Below are 21701 nucleotides of genomic sequence, written 5' to 3'. Positions count from 1 at the left end.
TGGTGAAGCTGGAATTGCAGAAGCTTTCACCCGAGTTAGCCTGAATGTGATGTGGTCGATGTTGAGATGTCTCCTCTATGTAGTCTGTAGGTTGTTCTACTTTTAGGTACCATGGGCTATGAAGTGAACTTGCCGGATTTAACCATCTGACCTCTTATGTATATATTAGTATCTAAGATCAGCAGACATTAGTGAATTTGTGCGCCTGGTTAGTGACTTGTGGAGTTGGCCCGGTTAATGCTTTGCTCTGTGATGCAAGATGTTAGGCTCTGGCACTTTACAGAGTTTTTTGTGAAATCCCTAACTGTGAGTCTTGCTAGTGATCTAATTGTGATAATCCTGCTCACATCCCCACTTGCAACAGAGGCAGGCAATGCCTCTATATGCTCTGTTTTACTGCCTAGCTAGAGCACAAACCTAGCCCCAGTTGTGTATTCCCAATTGCTAGTGGTCTAACTTATGTTTCCCTAGTTGGGTGAGACTGACCTGTCTCTTTCTTGGAGGAGACAGATCAAACAAGTGTTGTCAGTTTTTGTTTGAACTTCAAAGAGTGTTGTGACTTGGCTCTTAATAAAAAGAGTGTTGTCAGTTTTTGTTTGAACTTTGTTTGACTGGAGGAAATTACTCTTAAATGCTAGTCCTATTCTGGTGGAGATTTTTCTTGTCCTGAGTTACACTGAAGATATTTTTCTGATAATATTATAAAAACTGTCTGGTGTGTGTTAAACTTGTATCTTCTAGCTTAAGTTTAACTTGTCCTGAGTTACACTCAAGTTATAATGTGTTTAACTTGTAGATTCTAGCTTAAGTGAGTAGCCAATACTGTAGTCAGTAGCTTAACTTGTTGAAGTACTGCTAGTTAGTTGTACTGATATTAAATGATGCCTGAAATGATGTATCATGTATCTTTAGCATGATCTGTTTCAGATAATAAATGATGCTTGAACTGAATTCTTGTGTAAGTGAAGGCTCGCTATGTTGTTGCACCCAGCTATTTTCTGTTTCCTCATTTGGATTACTCAGTTATTTAGTTTATTATTACTTGGGAAAAGTACTGTGAGAAAAAAATGATTATCTACATTGCATTGTTAAATGTTGTACTTGGGCACAATACCTTTTCATCCATCATTTACACTGTGAATCCAATACTAGTTGCCCATGCTGATTATTTCACTTCAAACAGGCCACCTAGTGGCACAAAGCTCCATCAGAAACAGAATCAAAGATGGCCATGCCATGCTTGGCAGTAGCAGAAGTGACATGGAGCAGTGTAGTGGCATGGCCATTGACCTGTGGCTGGCATCTAGACACCACACACATACATACAGAGGCACATTGACTATTAATATGGCAAGTACTGTGTCAAGTACTCCATGTGTTTTTGTTGGCAGTTTATCATGAAATTGCAGGTACCCCGAGAGGCCCATGAGTTTGCCGGAATGTCGATTAACTTCCGTTCCGGCAAATTCGGGTACTCCATATGTCCTATTTTCAGCAAAGGTCATGCTGAATTTTTCCGTGAATTTTAGCATGACTTTGCTAAAAATAGGACATATGGGGTACTTGCGACTAATGCATGGGCCGGGGTATCTTAGTACTTAGTTAAGTAGGATCAACTGCCCCGCCATTCTTGCTGCATTAAACCATAGGTGGCAATAGAGCCAAGTGATCAGGCCCAACTTAGAATTCTCCTTAGCATCGATAAACCCTAGATGATAAACCCAACATAGGTGGCAATAGAGCCAAGTGATTAGTGCCAAGTGATTAGGCCCAACCTAGGGTGCCTTGGCTTGGGCTTTTAGGGTGCCTCGGCGTCGACAAACCCTAAATGATAAAAGCTTAGCTTTTAGGATGCCTCGGTGTCGACAAACCCTAAATGATGAGACCATGATCTTGTTCCTTGACAATAACCAACTTTTTGACCAAACTTTTTTCCTATTTAGAAAGAAACATGCCCCACAACGATGAGGCCGGCGGTTCGGGCGGCAAGAAATTCTGGGAGCTGTCCCAGGAGTTGGAGGAAGAACCTCACCGCCATGAGGACGCCGCGGAAGACACCGATCCTGACTACACAACCCCTAGTGGAGTCGGGGATGACACCACTGATGATGGCGCTGCGGATGCCACCACTGATGATGGCGGCGCACACACAGATGGCAGCCAACCGAAGAGGCAACGGAAGGACCGGCGCCCGAACGTGCTCGGCACCGTCAGGGAGGAATTTACTGAAGTGAACTCCGACGGGCATCCGACGGCACCCAAACACATAGTCAAGGGGTACTCGGTTCAGCTCGGGTGCATTCTCCGGAGCACCGCCTCGATCAACACCGAGAACCTAAGGCATAAGGACCGAGGGAATTTTCGCAGCCGCCTCTTCACGAAGCTGCATGAACGATACAAGTTCCCAGCTGAGTTTGCAAACACACGCCTCTCGAGGAATAAAGTGAATGGTGCCGCCCTCACGAGGATGAACACGGCCCTATCTACCTGGAATAGCACGGTGAAGGCAATGATTGACAAAGGTGATAGTTATGAGAAGATCAAGGCAAAATATCCTTTGATTAGTGAAGATGACTACAAGGAGTTCAAGATCAAGTGCAAGAGCCCCGCAACCTCCGAATCAAGTTAGTGGGGGAAAGAAATGTGGCAGTTGAACATAGGGGTTCACCAACTCGGTCCCGGCGGTTACAGAGTGGCGGAGCCTATATGGGACAAGGAGGACGCGGAGCGTGTCGAGCAAGGCCTACCGCCCTGCTTCGAGAAATACCGTGACAAGCAGACCAGGAACTTTCTCAGGGCCCGGTACAAGGAGGACCCGGTAACAAAGGAGCTTACCACGGATCTGAAGACCAAGGCGCTTGAGCTTGTTCTGGTAAGGAATACACCCCCACATAATTAGCTCCATATGGTTGCATTCTAATTAATCCCCAATATTTCTAAATGGTTCATGTTCCTTCCGCAGGACAAAGAAAGCAGTAGCGCGGGGTCGTCTCAGAGCTCCCCTTTCGACACCCCTTTGAGTAGGGTGTTGAACGTAATGAAAAACAAGGATAAGCTCAGTAAGCCAACGTCAGCTGGTCGTGTGGCCGGCAAAGGCTTGTCCACAAAATGGTCATCATACTATACCCCTGGTGGGCGAAAGGAGAAAAAGACCAGCTCGGAAAGCCAGTTGCACGAGGTTGAAGCACTCAAGGCGCAAGTGGCGCAGATTTCGGAGATGATCCGAGAGCAAGTACAACAACAACTGGGATCGACGCTCACCGGCATTATTCCTACCTTGATTCAAGGGATAACGACGTCGATTGCGGGTGGCCAACAGGGGCCGCCCCCGATTCCCAGCTTCACGGCCAGCAACTCGCACAACGCACAGGCGGCGCCATTGGTGTCTCCGGCGACGGTGGTATTGGTGTCTACGGCGGCGGCGGCATTGGTGTCTCCGACGGCGGCAGTATTGGTGTCTCTGACGCCGGCATTGGAGCTTAATGCACCCGGGTGTACGCCGGCCGGCACCTCGCCAGCAAGCGGCCCCTCCATCAGTTGCACGCCCGCCGTTGACGGTGCCTCGACATTAGCCGAGCTCGATGGCATCACGGTAACTAAGCCTCTCAGCCGAGGACTTCATCTCCTTGCCTTTGACTGGGCATCCCTGACGCCTTACATGTTTTCGCAGGGCACCGCCGACGTTCCTTGCACTCTCCTACACTTCGTGGGCGGCGAGTTGGTCGATGTCGCCTAGGGAAGAATCGTTCAACCGAGCAACCCCGTGTTCCATGGTAATCCAATGCCACCCACAATGTATAGGGTTGAAGTGGTTCGGGTGCTGCCAGGCTGCGACGAGCTGTTACCTCCGATTCGACCCGCTGGGGCCGACGAAGAAGATGAGATGATCCTCAGCGCTTGCGTAAGTTGGCCCCTGCTTTGGCCGAAGAGCCAGATTCGTTTGGGGGCGGGGGACACCACCCCACAGACAAGACCGCCAGTCGTGCCGGCGCCAAGCCATGGCAAGAATGCCGCAACGCTACCAGACATGCCGGACATCCCTATGGCACAGGATCCGGACATGCATATGGCACAAGATCCGGACGACGACGACAACGGTACATTTACCAACGTCGATAAGTACTTTGCCGAACATGGGTACCATGACGAGTTCTGCGGGCCTCCTTCTCAAGAACCCAACCAAGACGACCGCGATCTAGCTGGTATGTCGGAGAAACCCAGTTGCAACAGGCGTCGTCTGGCGTTCAGTTCTCAGGAGACGCCTCTTGTTGCCGCCTTCACCGAGCCTCAGATAGCTGAGGTGCGAAATATTATCAGCCCCAACACGCTCAAGAAGGCGGTCCTTGAGAAGAACTCGGTCCCATTACAACAGATCAAGAAGAAGAGCCGGAAACGGCAGACTAAAAAGGGCGCCGGTGCGAGCCAGCCGGCACCGAGTACGATCCGTGCTCAGGACGGGCCACCTTCACCTAAGGATATCTCGAGGAGGGTGCATGTGGCGGGTAGGGCGATGCTACCGACAAATATGCTCAATGCTGCAACCGGTGCTATGCGGAGTCTGCACGACAGTGTTCTTTCTTTGGAGAAGCGGCGTCTAAGAGAGAATGATGTGGCATACCCGGTTTTCGTGGCCAAGGTGCCAGAGGGCAAGGGCTTTGTGGATGGCGACATCGGGGGTACAATCGTCCTGCGGTTTGATGACATCTTTGCTATGTTTAACCTTCATCCGCTGCACTACACGTTCGTTCGGCTGTTTTCGCTGAGTATGGAGATGCCGATCATTAGAGACAAGACCCCGGACATCATGATCGTCGACCCCTTCTACATGCGTGCCAAGCTCTTGAGCAGCGCTGGGGACCGCCAAGTCGCGAGTTCACACCTCGAAGACGTCATTCTGGCAAACCCAGATAAGGATAACTTCCTTGTGGCTTACTTTCCCGAGTAAGTCATCCCTTAACTGCCCCGTAACATATGATTTCTTAGATTTCAATCGTTCTTTTTTTTCTAACATTCCGTGTTCTGTGCAGTGACACACATTGCACACTCATCCTCTTAAGCCCGAAATATTCCATGGCCATGTATTTCGACCCCAACCGTAACTCCAAGATAGACTACACAAATATCAAGAAAGTTCTTGATGATGTTCTCCCCAGCTACGCCTAATCTGGAGGCACCTTCACCAGGGCAGTTCGTAAGTACGGCAAGCACGTGTTCGCCCACAATACGACGTTCTGCTGCGTCAAGCAGCCGCCTGGCGGTCAGAAGGATGCCTACTATGCCCTCCATCACATGCGGGCGATCGTAAGGGACCATCATCACCTCTGCTACCAAATAATCTCAAAGATTGGGCCGCGAGCTTGTGGGCAATCCAAGACGCGGACATCAGACAAGAATTCTTTCGCATCCAGTCGGAGTTTGCGGACATCATCCATCAAGATGTCCTTCATACCTCGGGGCAGTTCTACCTCAGATATCAACCGTCCAACAGGGAGATAGACGGAACGCTACAAATGCAGGCTGACAACGCCCGTGATTTCATGACCATCACGACAGACGGCGGCTTCGTCCGCGCTCCGGTCCCATGAGTCGAGTCGACATTAGTGATGCTATGTGTAGTTCTGAAACATTGATTGGCTCATGTTGTAATTAAACTTCAATGAACTTGTATGTCTCTTTGGTTTGGACAGCCGTTCAACTTAGATGTAATCGATGTTATTTATTAGTAGGGCCATGAATCGTGCTATTAATGTCATGTCTTGCTTTTCTCTTCCGATCCTTTTGTTGCATACTTATATATTGCTTATGTATGTATTGTCTGTTGTTTGGCTTGTGCATAGAGATGTCGTCGTATGTCGTGTACAAGGGTAAGGTTCCCGGAGTCTACGACGACTGGGAGGAGTGTCGGAGACAGGTTCACCGTTTCAGCGGTAACAGTTACAAAGGGTACACCACTAGGGCGGAGGTAGAATCTAGATACGCCCGCTATCTAGCGGGAGAGAGGAGGGAGTGTTGGAGGAACCGGATGAAGACCAGTTTCATCACATGATGCTCATCGTGATGACCGCAACTCTCTTCTATGTGATGGTAGTGTAGATGATCGATATCGACTTGTAATGTGAAGACAAACTCGATACTCGTGGTCTCGAGACTTGTAATGTTTTATCTTTCTTTGGTCTTTTGAATTCGGAGACTAATATGATGGATTGTATTCGGAGACTAATCTTCTATTGTATTCGATGAATCTGCTGTTGCTGTGTGCTACTGTCTATATTCTGTCAAATAATATATTTTGTAACCTGTGCAAAAATCAGAAAAGTAAAAAAAATAAAACCTAATATTCATACTAATGGCGCATCACTACAGAGTGCGCCATTAGTATGCCAAAGTATACTAATGGCGCATCAACAAACAGTGCGCCATTAGTATGCCAAGTATACTAATGGCGCATCCATCCGCAGTGCGCCATTAGTGTGCCAAAGCACATGGTTAAATATGGCCCCTGTGAGGCATACTAATGGTGCATGGTGTTATATACTAATGGCGCACTGGGTGGTGCGCCATTAGTATACCAGATACTAATGGCGCATCAGTGGTGCACCATTAGTAATAAATACTAGTGGCGTGATACTAATGGCACACCAGTGATGCGCCATTAGTAGGCAAAACTGGTGCACCATTAGTAGGCCTTTTCCTAGTAGTGCAAGAAGTAGTGGACATAGCAAAACTAGCATCCCCAAGCTTAGGGTTTTGCATATTATTAGCACAATTGACATTCATAGAATTTATAATAACATCATTGCAATCATGCTTTTTATTCAAAGATCTATCGTGAATCACTTTATAACGCACTTCATCACGATTTTTAGATTCACGAATTTCAAGCAAAACTCCATAAAGATAATCTAGTGCACTCAACTCACTAGCTATTGGTTCATCATAATTGGATCTTTTAAAAATATTAGCAAGAGGATGAGGATCCATAACAATAGATATTTAGCAAGTGTAGATCCAAGCTAATAGAAGCCACATAGTAACACGAGCAAACAGAAGGGCAAACGGAAGAGGGCGCATAAAACAACAAAGGTGAAGTGGGGGAGAGGAGAACGAGAGCAAATGGCAAATAATGTAATGCTAAGGATAAGAGTTTGTGATGGGTACTTGGTATGTCTTGACTTGTGCATAGATCTCCCCGGCAACGGTGCCAGAAATGGCTAGTTGTCGGGAGATCAAATCTCGACTTGACTTGGTGCAAATATCCCCGACAACGGCGCCAGAAATCCTTCTTGCTACCTCTTGAGCATGCATTGGTTTTCCCTTGAAGACGAAAGGGTGATGCAGCAAAGTAGCGTAAGTATTTCCCTCAGTGTTTGAGAACCAAGGTATCAATCCAGTAGGAGACTACACGCGATTCACCTATTACCTGCACAAACAAAGAAGAACCTCACAACCAACGCGATAAAGGGGTTGCCAATCCCTTCACGGTCACTTACGAAAGTGAGATCTGATAGAGATAATAAGATAAATATTTTTGGTATTTTTGTTGTATAGATGAAGAGTAAAGATTGCAAAATAAATAGTAAACTAGAATTGGAGACCGGAAACTTATATAATGTAAAGTAGACCCGGGGGCCATAGGTTTCACTAGTGGCTTCTCTAAAGATAGCATATATTACGGTGGGTGAACAAATTACTTCCGAGCAATTGATAGAAAAGCGCATAGTTATGACGATATCTAGGCATGGTCATGAACATAGGCATCACGTCCGTGTCAAGTAGACCGAGACGATTCTTCATCTACTACTATTACTCCACACATCGACCGCTATCCAGCATGCATCTAGAGTATTAAGTTCAAAAGAACAGATTAACGCATTTGGCAAGATGACATGATGTAGAGGGATAAACTCAAGCAATATAATATAAACCCCATCTTTTTTCGATGGCAACAATACAATACGTGTCGGTTCCCTTTCTGTCACTAGGATCGAGCACCACAAGATTGAACCCAAAGCTAAGCACTTCTCCCATTGCAAGAAAGATCAATCTAGTAAGCCAAACCAAACCGATAATTCGAAGAGACTTGCAAAGATATCAAATCATCCATATAAGAATTCAGAGAATAATCAAATATTGTTCATAGATAATCTTAATCATAAACCCACAATTCATCGGATCTTAGCAAACACACCGCAAAAAGAATTACATCGAATAGATCTCCAAGAACATCGAGGAGAACTTTGTATTGAGATCCAAAGAGAGAGAAGAAGTCATCTAGCTAATAACTATGGACCCGAATGGTCTGTGGTAAACTACTCACACATCATCGCATAGGCTATGGTGTTGATGTAGAAGCCCTCCGTAATTGAATCCCCCTCCGGCAGATCGCCGGAAAAGGTCCCCAGATGGGATCTTACGGGTACAGAAGGTTGCAGTGGTGGAAAAGTGGTTTCGTGGCTCCCCTAGATGTTTTCAGGGTATAAGAGTACATATAGGCAAAAGAAGTAGGTCAGTGGAGCTACGAGGGGCCCACGAGGGTCGGGGCACGCCTGGCCCCCCTGGGCGCGCCGCCCTACCTCATGGCTGCCTCGCTGCTTCCTTGACGTCCACTCCAATTCTCCTGGATCATGTTTGTTCCAAAAAAGATCCTCGCGAAGGTTTCATTCCGTTTGGATTCCATTTGATATTCCTTTTCTGCGAAACACTGAAATAGGCAAAAAAATAGCAATTTGCAATAGGCTTTCGTTTAATAGGTTAGTCCCAAAAATAATATAAAAGTGTATAATAAAGCCCATAAACATCCAAAACAGATAATATAATAGCATGGAACAATCAAGAATTGTAGATACATTGGAGACGTATAAGTGTGCGATGCAGGGCATACAGTTCAGTTAAATGAACTGTTTGCGATGAGGCAGAACAAAAGAAATGGGCAGCCAGGTGAAGGCGTGTGCAATATACGGCATACAGTTCACTCAGATAAACTATTTGTGATGAGGCGGAACAATAGAAACGGGTAGCCAGATGAAGGTGTGTGCGATATATGACATATAGTTCGTTCGGATGAACTGTTTGCGTTGAGCCAAGACAATAGAAACGGTTCAACTTAACAAGATGTGTGTGATACACGGCAAATAGTTCTGTAATTGGAAATGTGTGGGAAGACCGATAACAACACAGACGATTCCTTTTAACAAGTCATGTGTGTTGTGAGCAAACGATTGCTGGTATACAATTGTGAGTGATTGATGAAATCATCACCGACGGGTTCCATTGTTTAGTCCGTGTGCGATGTGATTTGCTCTGTCTACAGAGCATCAACATATATACTTAAAAATACATCATTGCAAAACCAAATTAAGCATAAATTACACAAGTGACTACACACATAACATTTCCACACACCAATGTAAGCAATTACATGCATACTAAAGTAGTAGAAACGAGGATCCAATCATCTACTTATTTTTGCAACGACGCTTGCCATTGCTCTGCTTCTAGCTGGACCGCTAGCCGTTTTGGGGAAGGAGGCTGTTCCTCATGTCAACGATCTGCATGTACATGTCGTGGCTCGTGTATGCTTCTTTGGCCGCATACACAACGTGTGATTTGTCGAGTTTCTCCATCCAGGCCGTGTGCCAGACACGCTTGTCCTTGTTGCAGGAATCCTTCATGTTTCTATAGTAGAGGTCGATGATGGGCTCGGTGAGGTGAACTAGTGAGTCCTTCTCATGCTCCTTGCTACCACATATCTTGTATTGGCCCTGGATGTCGACAAGATTCTGGAAGGCGATGCCTGAATTCTTGAGCACCTTTACAGCGTTGGTGATGTCCACCGTAGTGAACATGTAGTGGGGGATGTTGACAAACCTGGCAAAATGCTTGGAAGGCCTTGTGGCCAGGCAGTAGTGGTAGACAAGGACGTGGTTGCGCACACACATATGGGCGACGACGACCTTGGGACGAGACCCGACACGAGCGTGGGTGTACTCAAGGTCGATCCCAATGACCTTGTACTTCTCCTTGGCAAGCAATAGCTCCATGATGTGGATGGAGTGCTCCACCAAGAACGGGTAGTTCGTGTACACCACCGATAGCTTCGTGAACCTTCTGTGGGTGTCCACCACAACATTCATGGTGAACTGCTGCTCATCGTCAACAGCCACACGAAACGCCATAGGAGCCACGTAGGATACCCTCTAAAAATTTGTCGTGCTAGGTGTGCTTCTTGCAATGGTGGGGCACGATTGAAAGGTTGAAGAGACACAAGGGTTAAATGGCCGATGTAATAAATGGGGGCCAGCCAGCCCATAATTTTCATGCCTTGTCATGGCATTCATAGCGGAGGATTCCGGCGCACGCTTGACAACACCGCACCGCACGCGTTTCGTTTGACCACGCGTGGGCTCGAAGAGGCGCCAAATGTATCATCGATGAGCCTGTTCCCGCGCTACCGCGCAGTTTACCGTGCAAGCTTCCCGCCTGGCTAGTTTAGGCGTCAGCTAGAAGAGGGACAAATCATGGGCGTTTATTGGCAAAAAGCTTTGTATAAGCAAAGTGTGTGGAATGACTTTGGTCATAAGTTTACCCGTGGGTGATGAGGTCAAAGTTACACAGAAGGGTGATGATGGACACTTGAGTGCGATAATTAATTCTGCCCTCTACAGGGCACACGGTTGAAGAAATCAACTATGTGCAATAATATCAAAGATCACAGTCGAGTTAGCTATACATATCGTGTGCTATGAGATCGACTAGGTAAACAGATTCGAGAATGGTTAATAAAATCTAAGTCCGTTGCATATTAAGGTCAAAATAGTGCTACTAATATATGAGTCTCATACTATGCCATTTCCGCGATTATACCACAAAAGCTCGAAATATTACAAGGTTCAAATTCCAGAGTTATATGGCTCAAATTCGAAGACTACAAGGTTCAAACTGATATTAGAAATGAAATTCAGCTCATCAGTAGCAAATGCTTGATACGTCTCCAACGTATCTATAATTTTTGATTGCACCATGCTATATTATCTACTGTTTTGGACATTATTGGGCTTTATTATCCACTTTTATATTATTTTTGGGACTAACCTATTAACCGGAGGCCCAGCCCAGAATTGTTGTTTTTGCCTATTTTAGGGTTTCGAAGAAAAGGAATATCAAATGAAGTCCAAACGGAATGAAACCTTTGGGAACGTGATTTTCTCACCGAACAAGATCCAGTAGACTTGGACCCTACGTCAAGCAACCAACAGGGAAGCCACGAGGTAGGGGCACGCCTACCCCCCCGGTGCGCCCTCCACCCTCGTGGGCCCCCTGTTGCTCCACCGACGTACTCCTTCCTTCTATATATATACCTACGTACCCCCAAACGATCAGATAGGAGGCAAAAACCTAATTCTACTGCCTCAACCTTCTTTATCCATGAGATCCCATCTTGGGGCATGTTTCGGAGCTCCGGTGGAGGAGGCATCCATCACAGAGGGCTTCTACATCAACACCATAGCCTCTCCGATGAAGTGTGAGTAGTTTACCTCAGACCTTCGGGTCCATAGTTCTTAGCTAGATGGCTTCTTCTCTCTTTTTGGATCTCAATACAATGTTCTCCCCCTTTCTTGTGGAGATCTATTCGATGTAATCTTCTTTTTGCAGTGTGTTTGTTGAGACCGATGAATTGTGGGTTTATGATCAAGATTATCTATGAACAATATTTGAATCTTCTCTGAATTCTTTTATGTATGATTGGTTATCTTTGCATTCTCTTCGAATTATCAGTTTGGTTTGGCCTACTAGATTGATCTTTCTTGCAATGGGAGAAGTTCTTAGCTTTGGGTTCAATTTTGCGGTGTCCTTTCCCAGTGACAGTAGGGGCAGCAAGGCACATATTGTGTTGTCGCCATCGAGGATAACAAGATGGGTTTTTTTATCATATTGCATGAATTTATCCCTCTACATCATGTCATCTTGCTTAAGGCGTTACTCTGTTTTCATGAACTTAATACTCTAGATGCATGCTGGATAGCGGTCGATGAGTGGAGTAATAGTAGTAGATGCAGGCAGGAGTCGGTCTACTTGTCTCGGACGTGATGCCTATATACATGATCATACCTATATATTCTCATAACTATGCTCAATTCTGTCAATTGCTCAACAGTAATCCGTTCACCCACTATAAAATACTTATGCTATTGAGAGAAGCCACTAGTGAAACCTATGGCCCTCGGGTCTGTCTTCATCATATTAATCTTCCAATACTTAGTTATTTCCTTTGCTTTTTTACTTTGCTTTTATTTTACTTTGCCTCTTTATCATAAAAATACCAAAAATATTATCTTATCATATCTATCAAATCTCACTCTCGTAAGTGACCGTGAAGGGATTGACAACCCCTTATCGCATTGGTTGTGAGGAGTTATTTTTTTTGTGGAGGTACAAGGGACTCATGCGCAGCCTCCTACTGGATCGATACCTTGGTTCTCAAAAACTGAGGGAAATACTTACGCTACTTTACTGCATCATCCTTTCCTCTTCAAGGAAATCCAACACAGTGCTCAAGAGGTAGCAAGAAAGATTTCTGGCGCCGTTGCCGGGGAGGTTCGTGCAAGTTAAGATTTGACTCCCAACAACGAGCCATTTCTGGCGCCGTTGCCGGGGAGTCTACGCAAAAGTCAACATACCAAGTACCCATCACAAGCCTTATCTCCCGCATTACATTATTTGCCATTTGCCTCTTGTTTTCCTCTCCCCCACTTCACCCTTGCCGTTTTATTCGCCCTCTCTCTCTCTATCCTCCCTCTCTTTCTCTATTTGCCTCTTTTCGCTCGCTTTTCCCTCGCCATGTCGGAACCAAAAAGAATTGGGGGTTCTCTCCCAAGTTCTAGTGCTTTAGACAATCCTGCTATCTTATCTAAAATCATAAATTGGAATGCTATGGAAAAACTTGCCAGAGTTATCAATGGGAACCTTAGTAATTTTGATGAAGATGATTCTGGAATTTTTCGTTATTTACTTGATCAATCTTTGAAAGATTCTTGGGATAGGCTGTTAAGGATCCGGGCTAGCTATGTACCCCAATATCAAATTGAGGTTTACTTAAAAGGCTTTTGTGTTGGGCTGCCCTCTTCATTCAAACAAGTTTTAGATGCTATTTTCGAGGAGGGTTTTCTTGAAGGGGACCCCATAGATACCTATAAGAGTATGAAAACTATATTTGGGCACCCCATTAACGAGAAATCTGAAATCACATCTCTTTTGCTTTCTTACCAAAATGAATCTCTTAAAGAGATAAAAGCTAGCCTAGACTCCAATTTCCGCAACATTCTTAATCTTTCTTCTACCATTAATGGACATGTACTTTATCAAAATACAAAAATTAATTCCATAGGTAACAAGTTTGCTCTCTTTTTCCCTAAAACCAAAGATGGCAATACCTAGATCTATCCTTGCTTTTTATGCTTAGCTAGGGGCGTTAAACGATAGCGCTTGTTGGGAGGCAACCCAATTTTATTTTTATTCCTTGATTTTTTCTCCTGTTTAGTAATAAATAATTTACCTAGCCTCTATTTTGGTTGTGTTTTTTGTGTTTAATTCATGTTTGTGCCAAGTAGAACCGTTGGGAAGACTTGGGGAAAGTCTTGTTATCTTGCTGTAAAAAACAGAAACTTTAGCACTCACGAGAACTGCTGCCATTTTTATTAAGAAAGTGCTATTTAGTTAATTATTTCTTAAGATTATTAATAGATAAATTCCTCACGTCCAGAAATTTATTTTAGAATTTTTGGAGTTCCAGATCTTGCGCTAGCTACAGATTACTACAGACTGTTCTGTTTTTGACAGATTCTGTTTTTCGTGTGTTGTTTGCTTATTTTGATGAATCTATGGCTACTAAAATAGTTTATAAACCATAGAGAAGTTGGAATACAGTAGGTTTAACACAAATATAAATAAAGAATGAGTTCATTACAGTATCTTGAAGTGGTCTTTTGTTTTCTTTCGCTAACGGAGCTCACGAGATTTTCTACTTTTAGTTTTGTGTTGTGAAGTTTTCAAGTTTTGGGTAAATATTTGATGGATTATGGAATAAGGAGTGGCAAGAGACTAAGCTTGGGGATGCCCATGGCACCCCCAAGATAATCTAAGGACACCGAAAATCCAAAGCTTGGGGATGCCCCGGAAGGCATCCCCTCTTTCGTCTACTTCTATCGGTAACTGTACTTGGAGCTATATTTTTATTCACCGCATGATATATGTTTTGCTTGGAGCGTCTTGTATGATTTGAGTCTTTGCTTTTTAGTTTATCACAATCATCCTTTCTTTACACACCTTTTGAGAGAGCCATACATGATTTGGAATTTTTTAGAATACTCTATGTGCTTCGCTTATATCATTTGAGTTATATAGTTTTGCTCTAGTACTTCACTTATATTTTTTGAGCACGGTGGTGGAATTGTTTTATAGAAACTATTGATCTCTCATGATTCATTAGATTATTTTGAGAGTCTTAAATAGCATGGTAATTTGCTTAAATAATCCTAATATGCTTGGTATTCAAGAATAGTAAAAACTTTCTTATGAGTGAGTTGAATGCTATGAGAAGTTTGATGCTTGATAATTGTTTTGAGATATGAAGATGGTGATATTAAAGTTGTGCTAGTTGAGTAGTTGTGAATTTTAGAAATACTTGTGTTAATGTTTGTGTTTCAGGTAGCATGCATGTATGGTGAACCGTTATGTGATGAAGTCAGAGCATGATTTATTTTTTGATTGTCTTCCTTATGAGTGGCGGTCGGGGACGAGCGATGGTATTTTCCTACCAATATATCCCCCTAGGAGCATGCACGTAATACTTGGCTTTGATAACTTGTAGATTTTTGCAATAATTATATGAGTTCTTTATGACTAATGTTGAGTCCATGGATTATACGCACTTTTCTTCCTTCCAGCATTGCTAGCCTCTCTAATACCGCACACCTTTCGCCAGTATCATACACCCACCATATACCTTCCTCAAAACAGCCACCATACCTACCTATTATGGCATTTCCATAGCCATTCCGAGATATATTGCCATGCAACTTTCCACCATTCCATTTATTATTACACACTCCATCATTGTCATATTGCTTAGCATGATCATGTACTTGACATCGTATTTGTGGCAAAGCCACCATTCATAATTCTTTCATACATGTCACTCTTGATTCATTGCATATCCCGGTACACCACCGGAGGCATTCATATAGTCATATTTTGTTCTAAGTATAGAGTTGTAATTGTTGAGTTGTAAGAAAATAAAAGTGTGATGATCATCATTATTATAGCATTGTCCCAGTGAGGAAAGGATGATGGAGACTATGATTCCCCCACAAGTCGGGATGAGACTCCGGACGAAAAAAGAAGAAGAAAAGAGGCCATAAAAAAGGATAAAAGGCCCAAATAAAAAAATGAGAGAAAAAGAGAGAAGGGACAATGTTACTATCCTTTACCACACTTGTGCTTTAAAGTAGCACCATGATGTTCATGATAGAGAGTCTCTCATTTCGTCACTTTCATATAGTAGTGGGAATTTTTCATTATAGAACTTGGCTTGTATATTCCAATGACGGGCTTCCTCAAAATGCCCTAGGTCTTCATGAGAAAGCAAGTTGGATGCACACCCACTTAGTTTCTTTTGTTGAGCTTTCATATACTTATAGCTCTAGTGCATCCGTGCATGGCAATCCCTACTCACTCACATTGATATCTATTGATGGGCATCTCCATAGCCCGTTGATACACCTAGTTGATGTGAGACTATCTTCTCCCTTTTTGTCTTCTCCACAACCACCATTCTATTCCACATATAGTGCTATATCCATGGCTCACGCTCATGTATTGCGTGAAGATTGAAAAAGTTTGAGAATGTCAAAAGTATGAAACAATTGCTTGGCTTGTCATCGGGGATGTGCATGATTTAATACTTTGTGTGGTGAAGATAGAGCATAGCAGACTATATGACTTTGTAGGGATAACTTTCTTTGGCCATGTTATTTTGAGAAGACATGATTGCTTTGTTAGTATGCTTGAAGTATTATTATTTTTATGTCAATATTAAACTTTTGTCTTGAATCTTTCGGATCTGAATATTCATACCACAATTAAGAAGAATTATATTGAAATTATGCCAAGTAGCATTCCACATCAAAAATTCTGTTTTTATCATTTACCTACTCGAGGACGAGCATGAATTAAGCTTGGGATGCTTGATACGTCTCCAACGTATCTATAAGTTTTGATTGCTCCATGCTATATTATCTACTATTTTGGACATTATTGGGCTTTATTATCCACTTTTATATTATTTTTGGGACTAACATATTAACCAGAGGCCCAGCCTAGAATTGTTGTTTTTGCCTATTTTAGGGTTTCGAAGAAAAGGAATATTAAACGGAGTCCAAACGGAATGAAACCATTGGGAACATGATTTTCTCATCGAAGAAGATTAAAGAGACTTGGACCCTACGTCAAGCAACCAACAGGGAAGCCATGAGCTAGGGGGTGCGCCTACCCCCCCAGGCGCGCCCTCCACCCTCGTGGGCGCCCTGTTGCTCCACCGACGTACTCCTTCCTCCTATATATACCTACGTACCCCCAAACGATTAGATACAGATCCAAAAACCTAATTCCACCGCCACAACCTTCTGTATCCACGAGGTCCCATCTTTGGGCCTATTCTGGAGCTCTGCCGGAGGGGGCATCCATCACGGAGGGCTTCTACATCAACACCATAGCCTCTCCGATGAAGTGTGAGTAGTTTACCTCAGACCTTCGGGTCCATAGTTATTAGCTAGATGGCTTCTTCTCTCTTTTTGGATCTCAATACAATGTTCTCCCCCTCTCTTGTGGAGATCTATTCGATGTAATCTTCTTTTTGTGGTGTGTTTGTTGAGACCGATGAATTGTGGGTTTATGATCAAGATTATCTATGAACAATATTTGAATCTTCTTTGAATTTTTTATGTATGATTGGTTATCTTTGCAAGTCTCTTCGAATTATCAGTTTGGTTTGGCCTATTAGATTGATCTTTCTTGCAATGGGAGAAGTGCTTAGCTTTGGGTTCAATCTTGCGGTGTCCTTTCCCAGTGGCAGTAGGGGCAGCAAGGCACGTATTGTATTGTTGCCATCGAGGATAACAAGATGGGGTTTTTATCATATTGCATGAATTTATCCCTCTACATCATGTCATATTGCTTAAGGTGTTACTCTGTTTTCATGAACTTAATACTCTAGATGCATGCTGGATAGCGGTCGATGAGTGGAGTAATAGTAGTAGATGCAGGCAGGAGTCGGTCTACTTGTCTCAGACGTGATGCCTATATACATGAGCATACCTAGATATTCTCATAACTATGCTCAATTCTGTCAATTGCTCAACAATAATTCGTTCACCCACCGTAAAATACTTATGCTCTTGAGAGAAGCCACTAGTGAAACCTATGGCCCCCGGGTCTATCTTCATCATATTAATATTCCAATACTTAGTTATTTCCTTTGCTTTTTACTTTGCTTTTATTTTACTTTGCATCTTTATCATAAAAATACTAAAAATATTATCTTATCATATCTATCAGATCTCACTCTCGTAAGTGACCGTGAAGGGATTGACAACCCCTTATCGCATTGGTTGTGAGGAGTTATTTGTTTTGTGCAGGTACGAGGGACTCGCGCGCAGCCTCCTACTGGATTGATACCTTGGTTCTCAAAAACTAAGGAAATACTTACGCTACTTTGCTGCATCATCCTTTCCTCTTCAAGGAAATCCAACGCAGTGCTCAAGAGGTAGCAACGCTCGTGCTGATCCGCTGAACATGGATATCAGAGAAGTTCAAACTAATATTACCACTTCTATGTCTGGTTTTGAAACCTCATAATTTTTGCAAAGGGGTTAGCCACTGAGAAGTCATGTATGGGGTTGACACAATGACTTCCGATTACTCTGTCATCTGAAGTTCCAAAATGAAATTCAGCATTTTCCGAGCCTATTCCATTCTGCCGCAGCTGCCGAGAAAGTCGATGATGATAGGCGGTGGCAAGCGGAAGTAGCGAAATGCGGTGGGGTTCGCTGGCAGCCTGGCGGCGGCGAGCTAAGTGGTTGCTGCCGTGATAGGAAGTGCCATGCATAGAGGCGGAGGATCTTGTGCAGGTGTGACTGGGGACCGGAGGGGGTGGCGGGTGGGGTGAGGGTTTTTGTGATGTGGGGATAGTGAGGGTTTTCTTTTTCCTTTTTTGAATTGGGTGGTCTGGGTTTTCTGTCCCACAATGTATTTCGGAGGCAATGGTTTGCTAGAGCCAACCGTGTGTGATTGACGCAACAGGCAAAATGAAATTCATTCCATGCGGTTCCAATTTTGGGAACCGTGTGTGATTGATGTACTACCTCCATCCTGGTTTATTTGTCCCATTTGTAATTTGTACCAAATTTTGACCAAATATTTAACTAAGAAATGTTTATGCATGTCACGAAAAATTATATCATTGAACACTATGTTCAAATACGCATCCAACGAAATAATTTTTGCTGACCTGAACTAACATTTTGTCAGTTAAATCTTTGGTAAAAATTTAATACAAATTACAAAGGGGACCAATTGTTGGTGCAACCAACCCTAGGTCTGTTGCCCAGACTGTGCACAGGCACGGGAACGAGATTGAAGCACCAGCCCTGACCAGAGTTTAAGAATCCCAGAAATTCGAAGGACCAACATGCAGATCAGAGGGACCAAGATCAAACAAGAGAAGCAGGATATCGTCAAGAGAAAATCCTCCTTTTGCCGGGTAAGAGGGCCTGACAAGGGGCGAGGCCACCCCCAGAAACAGACAACCAAAGCACCCTGGCAGGGCCTCCCGGGGCTTACGGAAGCAAAACCACCTCACCAACCACTCTACCACGACCCACGTCGTCGATCGATGCTGTGTCAAGCCACAAAGTGTTTAAGTGGCACCCATTCGCCACATGGCAGCCACTTTCTATAGGGGAAACTCTCAGAAAACACCCGTCGTGTGACGTGTCAAGCGAGCAGGCTCCGAGCTGGCAAGATAGCCCAACAAGCCTTGTCACGCAACCAACGATGTGACATTGAGCGGCGCATTTAATGCACCCTGTCAGCCCGTAGAGTTAGGTATGATAACACTGTTTGCTGTCTTATCAGTTCGTAATGACTACTTTTGCCACTGTGGTAACCCCTTGATCTATAAAAGGAGGCCCATGGTAACCGTACAAAGGGATAGAAGATTGGATAACTCACACCCCCGTACACGCGTAGCCACTTCTGCCTCAAGGCAACCCTGCCGGGCAGGTGTACTATGCTCCGCCACCACCTTTCCACCATCAATCGACCAAAGTAGGAGTAGGGTTTTACGCCTCACGAAGGCCCGAACCTGGGTAAAATTGCCCGTGCGATCTCTGTCGTGCTGCCCCACGCTCGTCTGCTCTTTGTGTAACATGTCGCCCCCTGCCGAACCAGCAAGGGGCCTCCAGGTCCCATAGGTGGCCGTGGTTTCCCGCCACATCTTTGGCACGCCAGGTAGGGGGCTCGCTTGCGCGAACCTGAAGGTGTGTGCAGCGCGTCGACTTTACCAGCGTCTTCATCTTTGACAACGCCATCGACCATGGTGCCCAAGAAGAAACACGGTCCTTCGGCTCACCCAACCACCTTGAAGGCTCCGCCGCTCGCGGCCTCCAGCACTGCGGGGAGAGCGGAGGCACACGAGGACGCGGACGCTGCTGGGGGAATAGTCGTAGCAGGCGGCACCGTCACCACTTCCCCCATGGGCGACGGAGGAGCAAGAGGCGCCGGAGGAGAGTAGCATCGACAACACCCTGACGGCCACGCTCCCTAAGGTACGGGTGAAGGGGTTACTCCATCTGCGCCCCTTTCCCACGCCGATAGGCACAGCCGCAGCAACGACGCCCACACCGTGAATCGCCACCCTCCAATCGCTCCCACCACGGGTGCAGCCACCGCGTGTGCACTCCCTCTGGGACGGGTCGACCAACCGGCTGCGCCCGATGGAGCCACTGGCCATCAAGCGCCTTCGCTGCACCACGACCTAGTGGTCGCCTGCAGCAGCAGCGGGGGCACAGTACTGCCGTTGTCGGCATCGTCAAGAGCCCAGCAATGGCACGGTCGACTTCATCATTTTCCATGCCAAGTCCGGCTTTAGAGGCCATGGCGCGGGCCCAACTGCTACTGAAGTTTCTGCCAGCGGCCGAGCAGATGGATGAATGGTGTGCCTCCATCCAAAGTCGGCTCAGCTTCGCAGAAGCTGGGGGCTCATGGCGAGCTGGCCCACTGCAACCTCCCCAAGCGACAGCAACAGCTCATGCCGCTGACCGCACAGAAGGGGACATCCCCATGGTGCAGTCCCACCATGGCAGCCAGCATGAGCGCAATAGAATCAAGAACCCGACGATGTCTCGATGGCCTCTTCTGACCCTCGATCACGTCCAGGCGAACGACGAACCCCGAAGGATAGGCGGAGAGGGTACATGTGCGTCGTCGTTGAGCACCGCTGTGACGACCTCCGCCGGACCAATGGGTACGGCGGCCCTGGCATCGACGAGCATGTGCTCGGTATTGGTGGGTGCCTACCTTTCGAGGTTGGCTTCCCTGCCTTTACTCGTGAGCTACGGCAAGTCCGTTGGCCGTCCGTTCACACTTTCAAGCCGGAAATACCCAAGAAGTATGACGGGAGGTTGAACCCGGAGGAGTTCCTGAGCATCTACACCATCACTGTTCAGGCTGCCGGGGGAAGAGATGAGAAGGTGTTTGCCAACTACTTCCGTTTGGCCCTCAAGTCCAATGTGAGGTCTTGGCAGATGCACCTACTAGAGAACTCCATTTCGTCATGGACTGACTTGTGCCACGAATTCGTTGGCGCCTTCATGGGTGGCCATCAAGAACCCAGCAGGCCCAGCGACTTGCAGGTTCTTCGACAGAAGGAAGGAGAAACACTCTGTAAGTATTTACAGAGATTCAGCAAAGTTCATAGAAATATCCCAAATATCCATCCAGCAGCCATAATAGCTGCCTTCCAGTCTAATGTGTGCAACCGTCGTATTAATTCCAAGATGAACATACGGTTGCCCAAGACTGTGAAGGATCTTTACACTCTGGTAGATAACTGTGCTCGGATGGAGGAAGGAAGGAAGTTGCCCTAAGAGGAAGATTGCACCAATGTTGATTTAGAGGATGAGGATTAATCAATGATAACCCACAAGTATATGGGATTGCAATAGTTTTCGAGGGTAGAGTATTCAACCCAAATTTATTGATTCGACACAAGGGGAGCCAAAGAATATTCTCAAGTATTAGCAGCTGAGTTGTCAATTCAACTACACCTGGAAACTTAATATGTGCAGCAAGGTATAAATGGAGTGTTCGGTTGCTAAGTGTTAGTAACTCGAAATAAAAGCTACGGTATAAACGGAGACTAGCTAAAGGTGAGCTGACGATATGTGTTGGAAGTGTTTCCAATGTTGATATGATCAAGCATCGCACGCTCCCTCTACCATTGAGATTGGTGTTAAACCTAAATAATGGTTATTTGGTGTTTGCGTTGAGCATAGACATGATTTGATTATGACTATCGCAATACGGTTATTCATTTAAGGAGAATAATTGTTACTCTGTTTATTTGAATAATACCTTCAATGGTCTTG

The 21701-nt window shown here is 45.1% G+C and overlaps 1 protein-coding gene across 1 annotated transcript; it reads right to left on the bottom strand.

Annotated features, from left to right (window-relative positions):
* Positions 1-9506: 9506 nt before the first annotated feature.
* On the bottom strand, positions 9507-19809 carry LOC147979407 (uncharacterized). Its single transcript, XM_087515195.1, has 2 exons — positions 19685-19809; positions 9507-10107 (listed from the first exon to the last, which is right to left on the bottom strand). Exons 1-2 carry the CDS (start codon positions 19807-19809, stop codon positions 9507-9509), a joined length of 726 nt encoding a protein of 241 aa, XP_087371321.1.
* Between the last annotated feature and the right edge of the window lie 1892 nt (positions 19810-21701).

The sequence above is a fragment of the Triticum urartu genome, chromosome 3A (assembly GCF_056163025.1).
Source record: "Triticum urartu cultivar PI428250 chromosome 3A, HENAU_Tu73, whole genome shotgun sequence".
NCBI lineage: Eukaryota > Viridiplantae > Streptophyta > Magnoliopsida > Poales > Poaceae > Triticum > Triticum urartu.
This window is presented reverse-complemented; position numbering and strand designations above follow the sequence as displayed.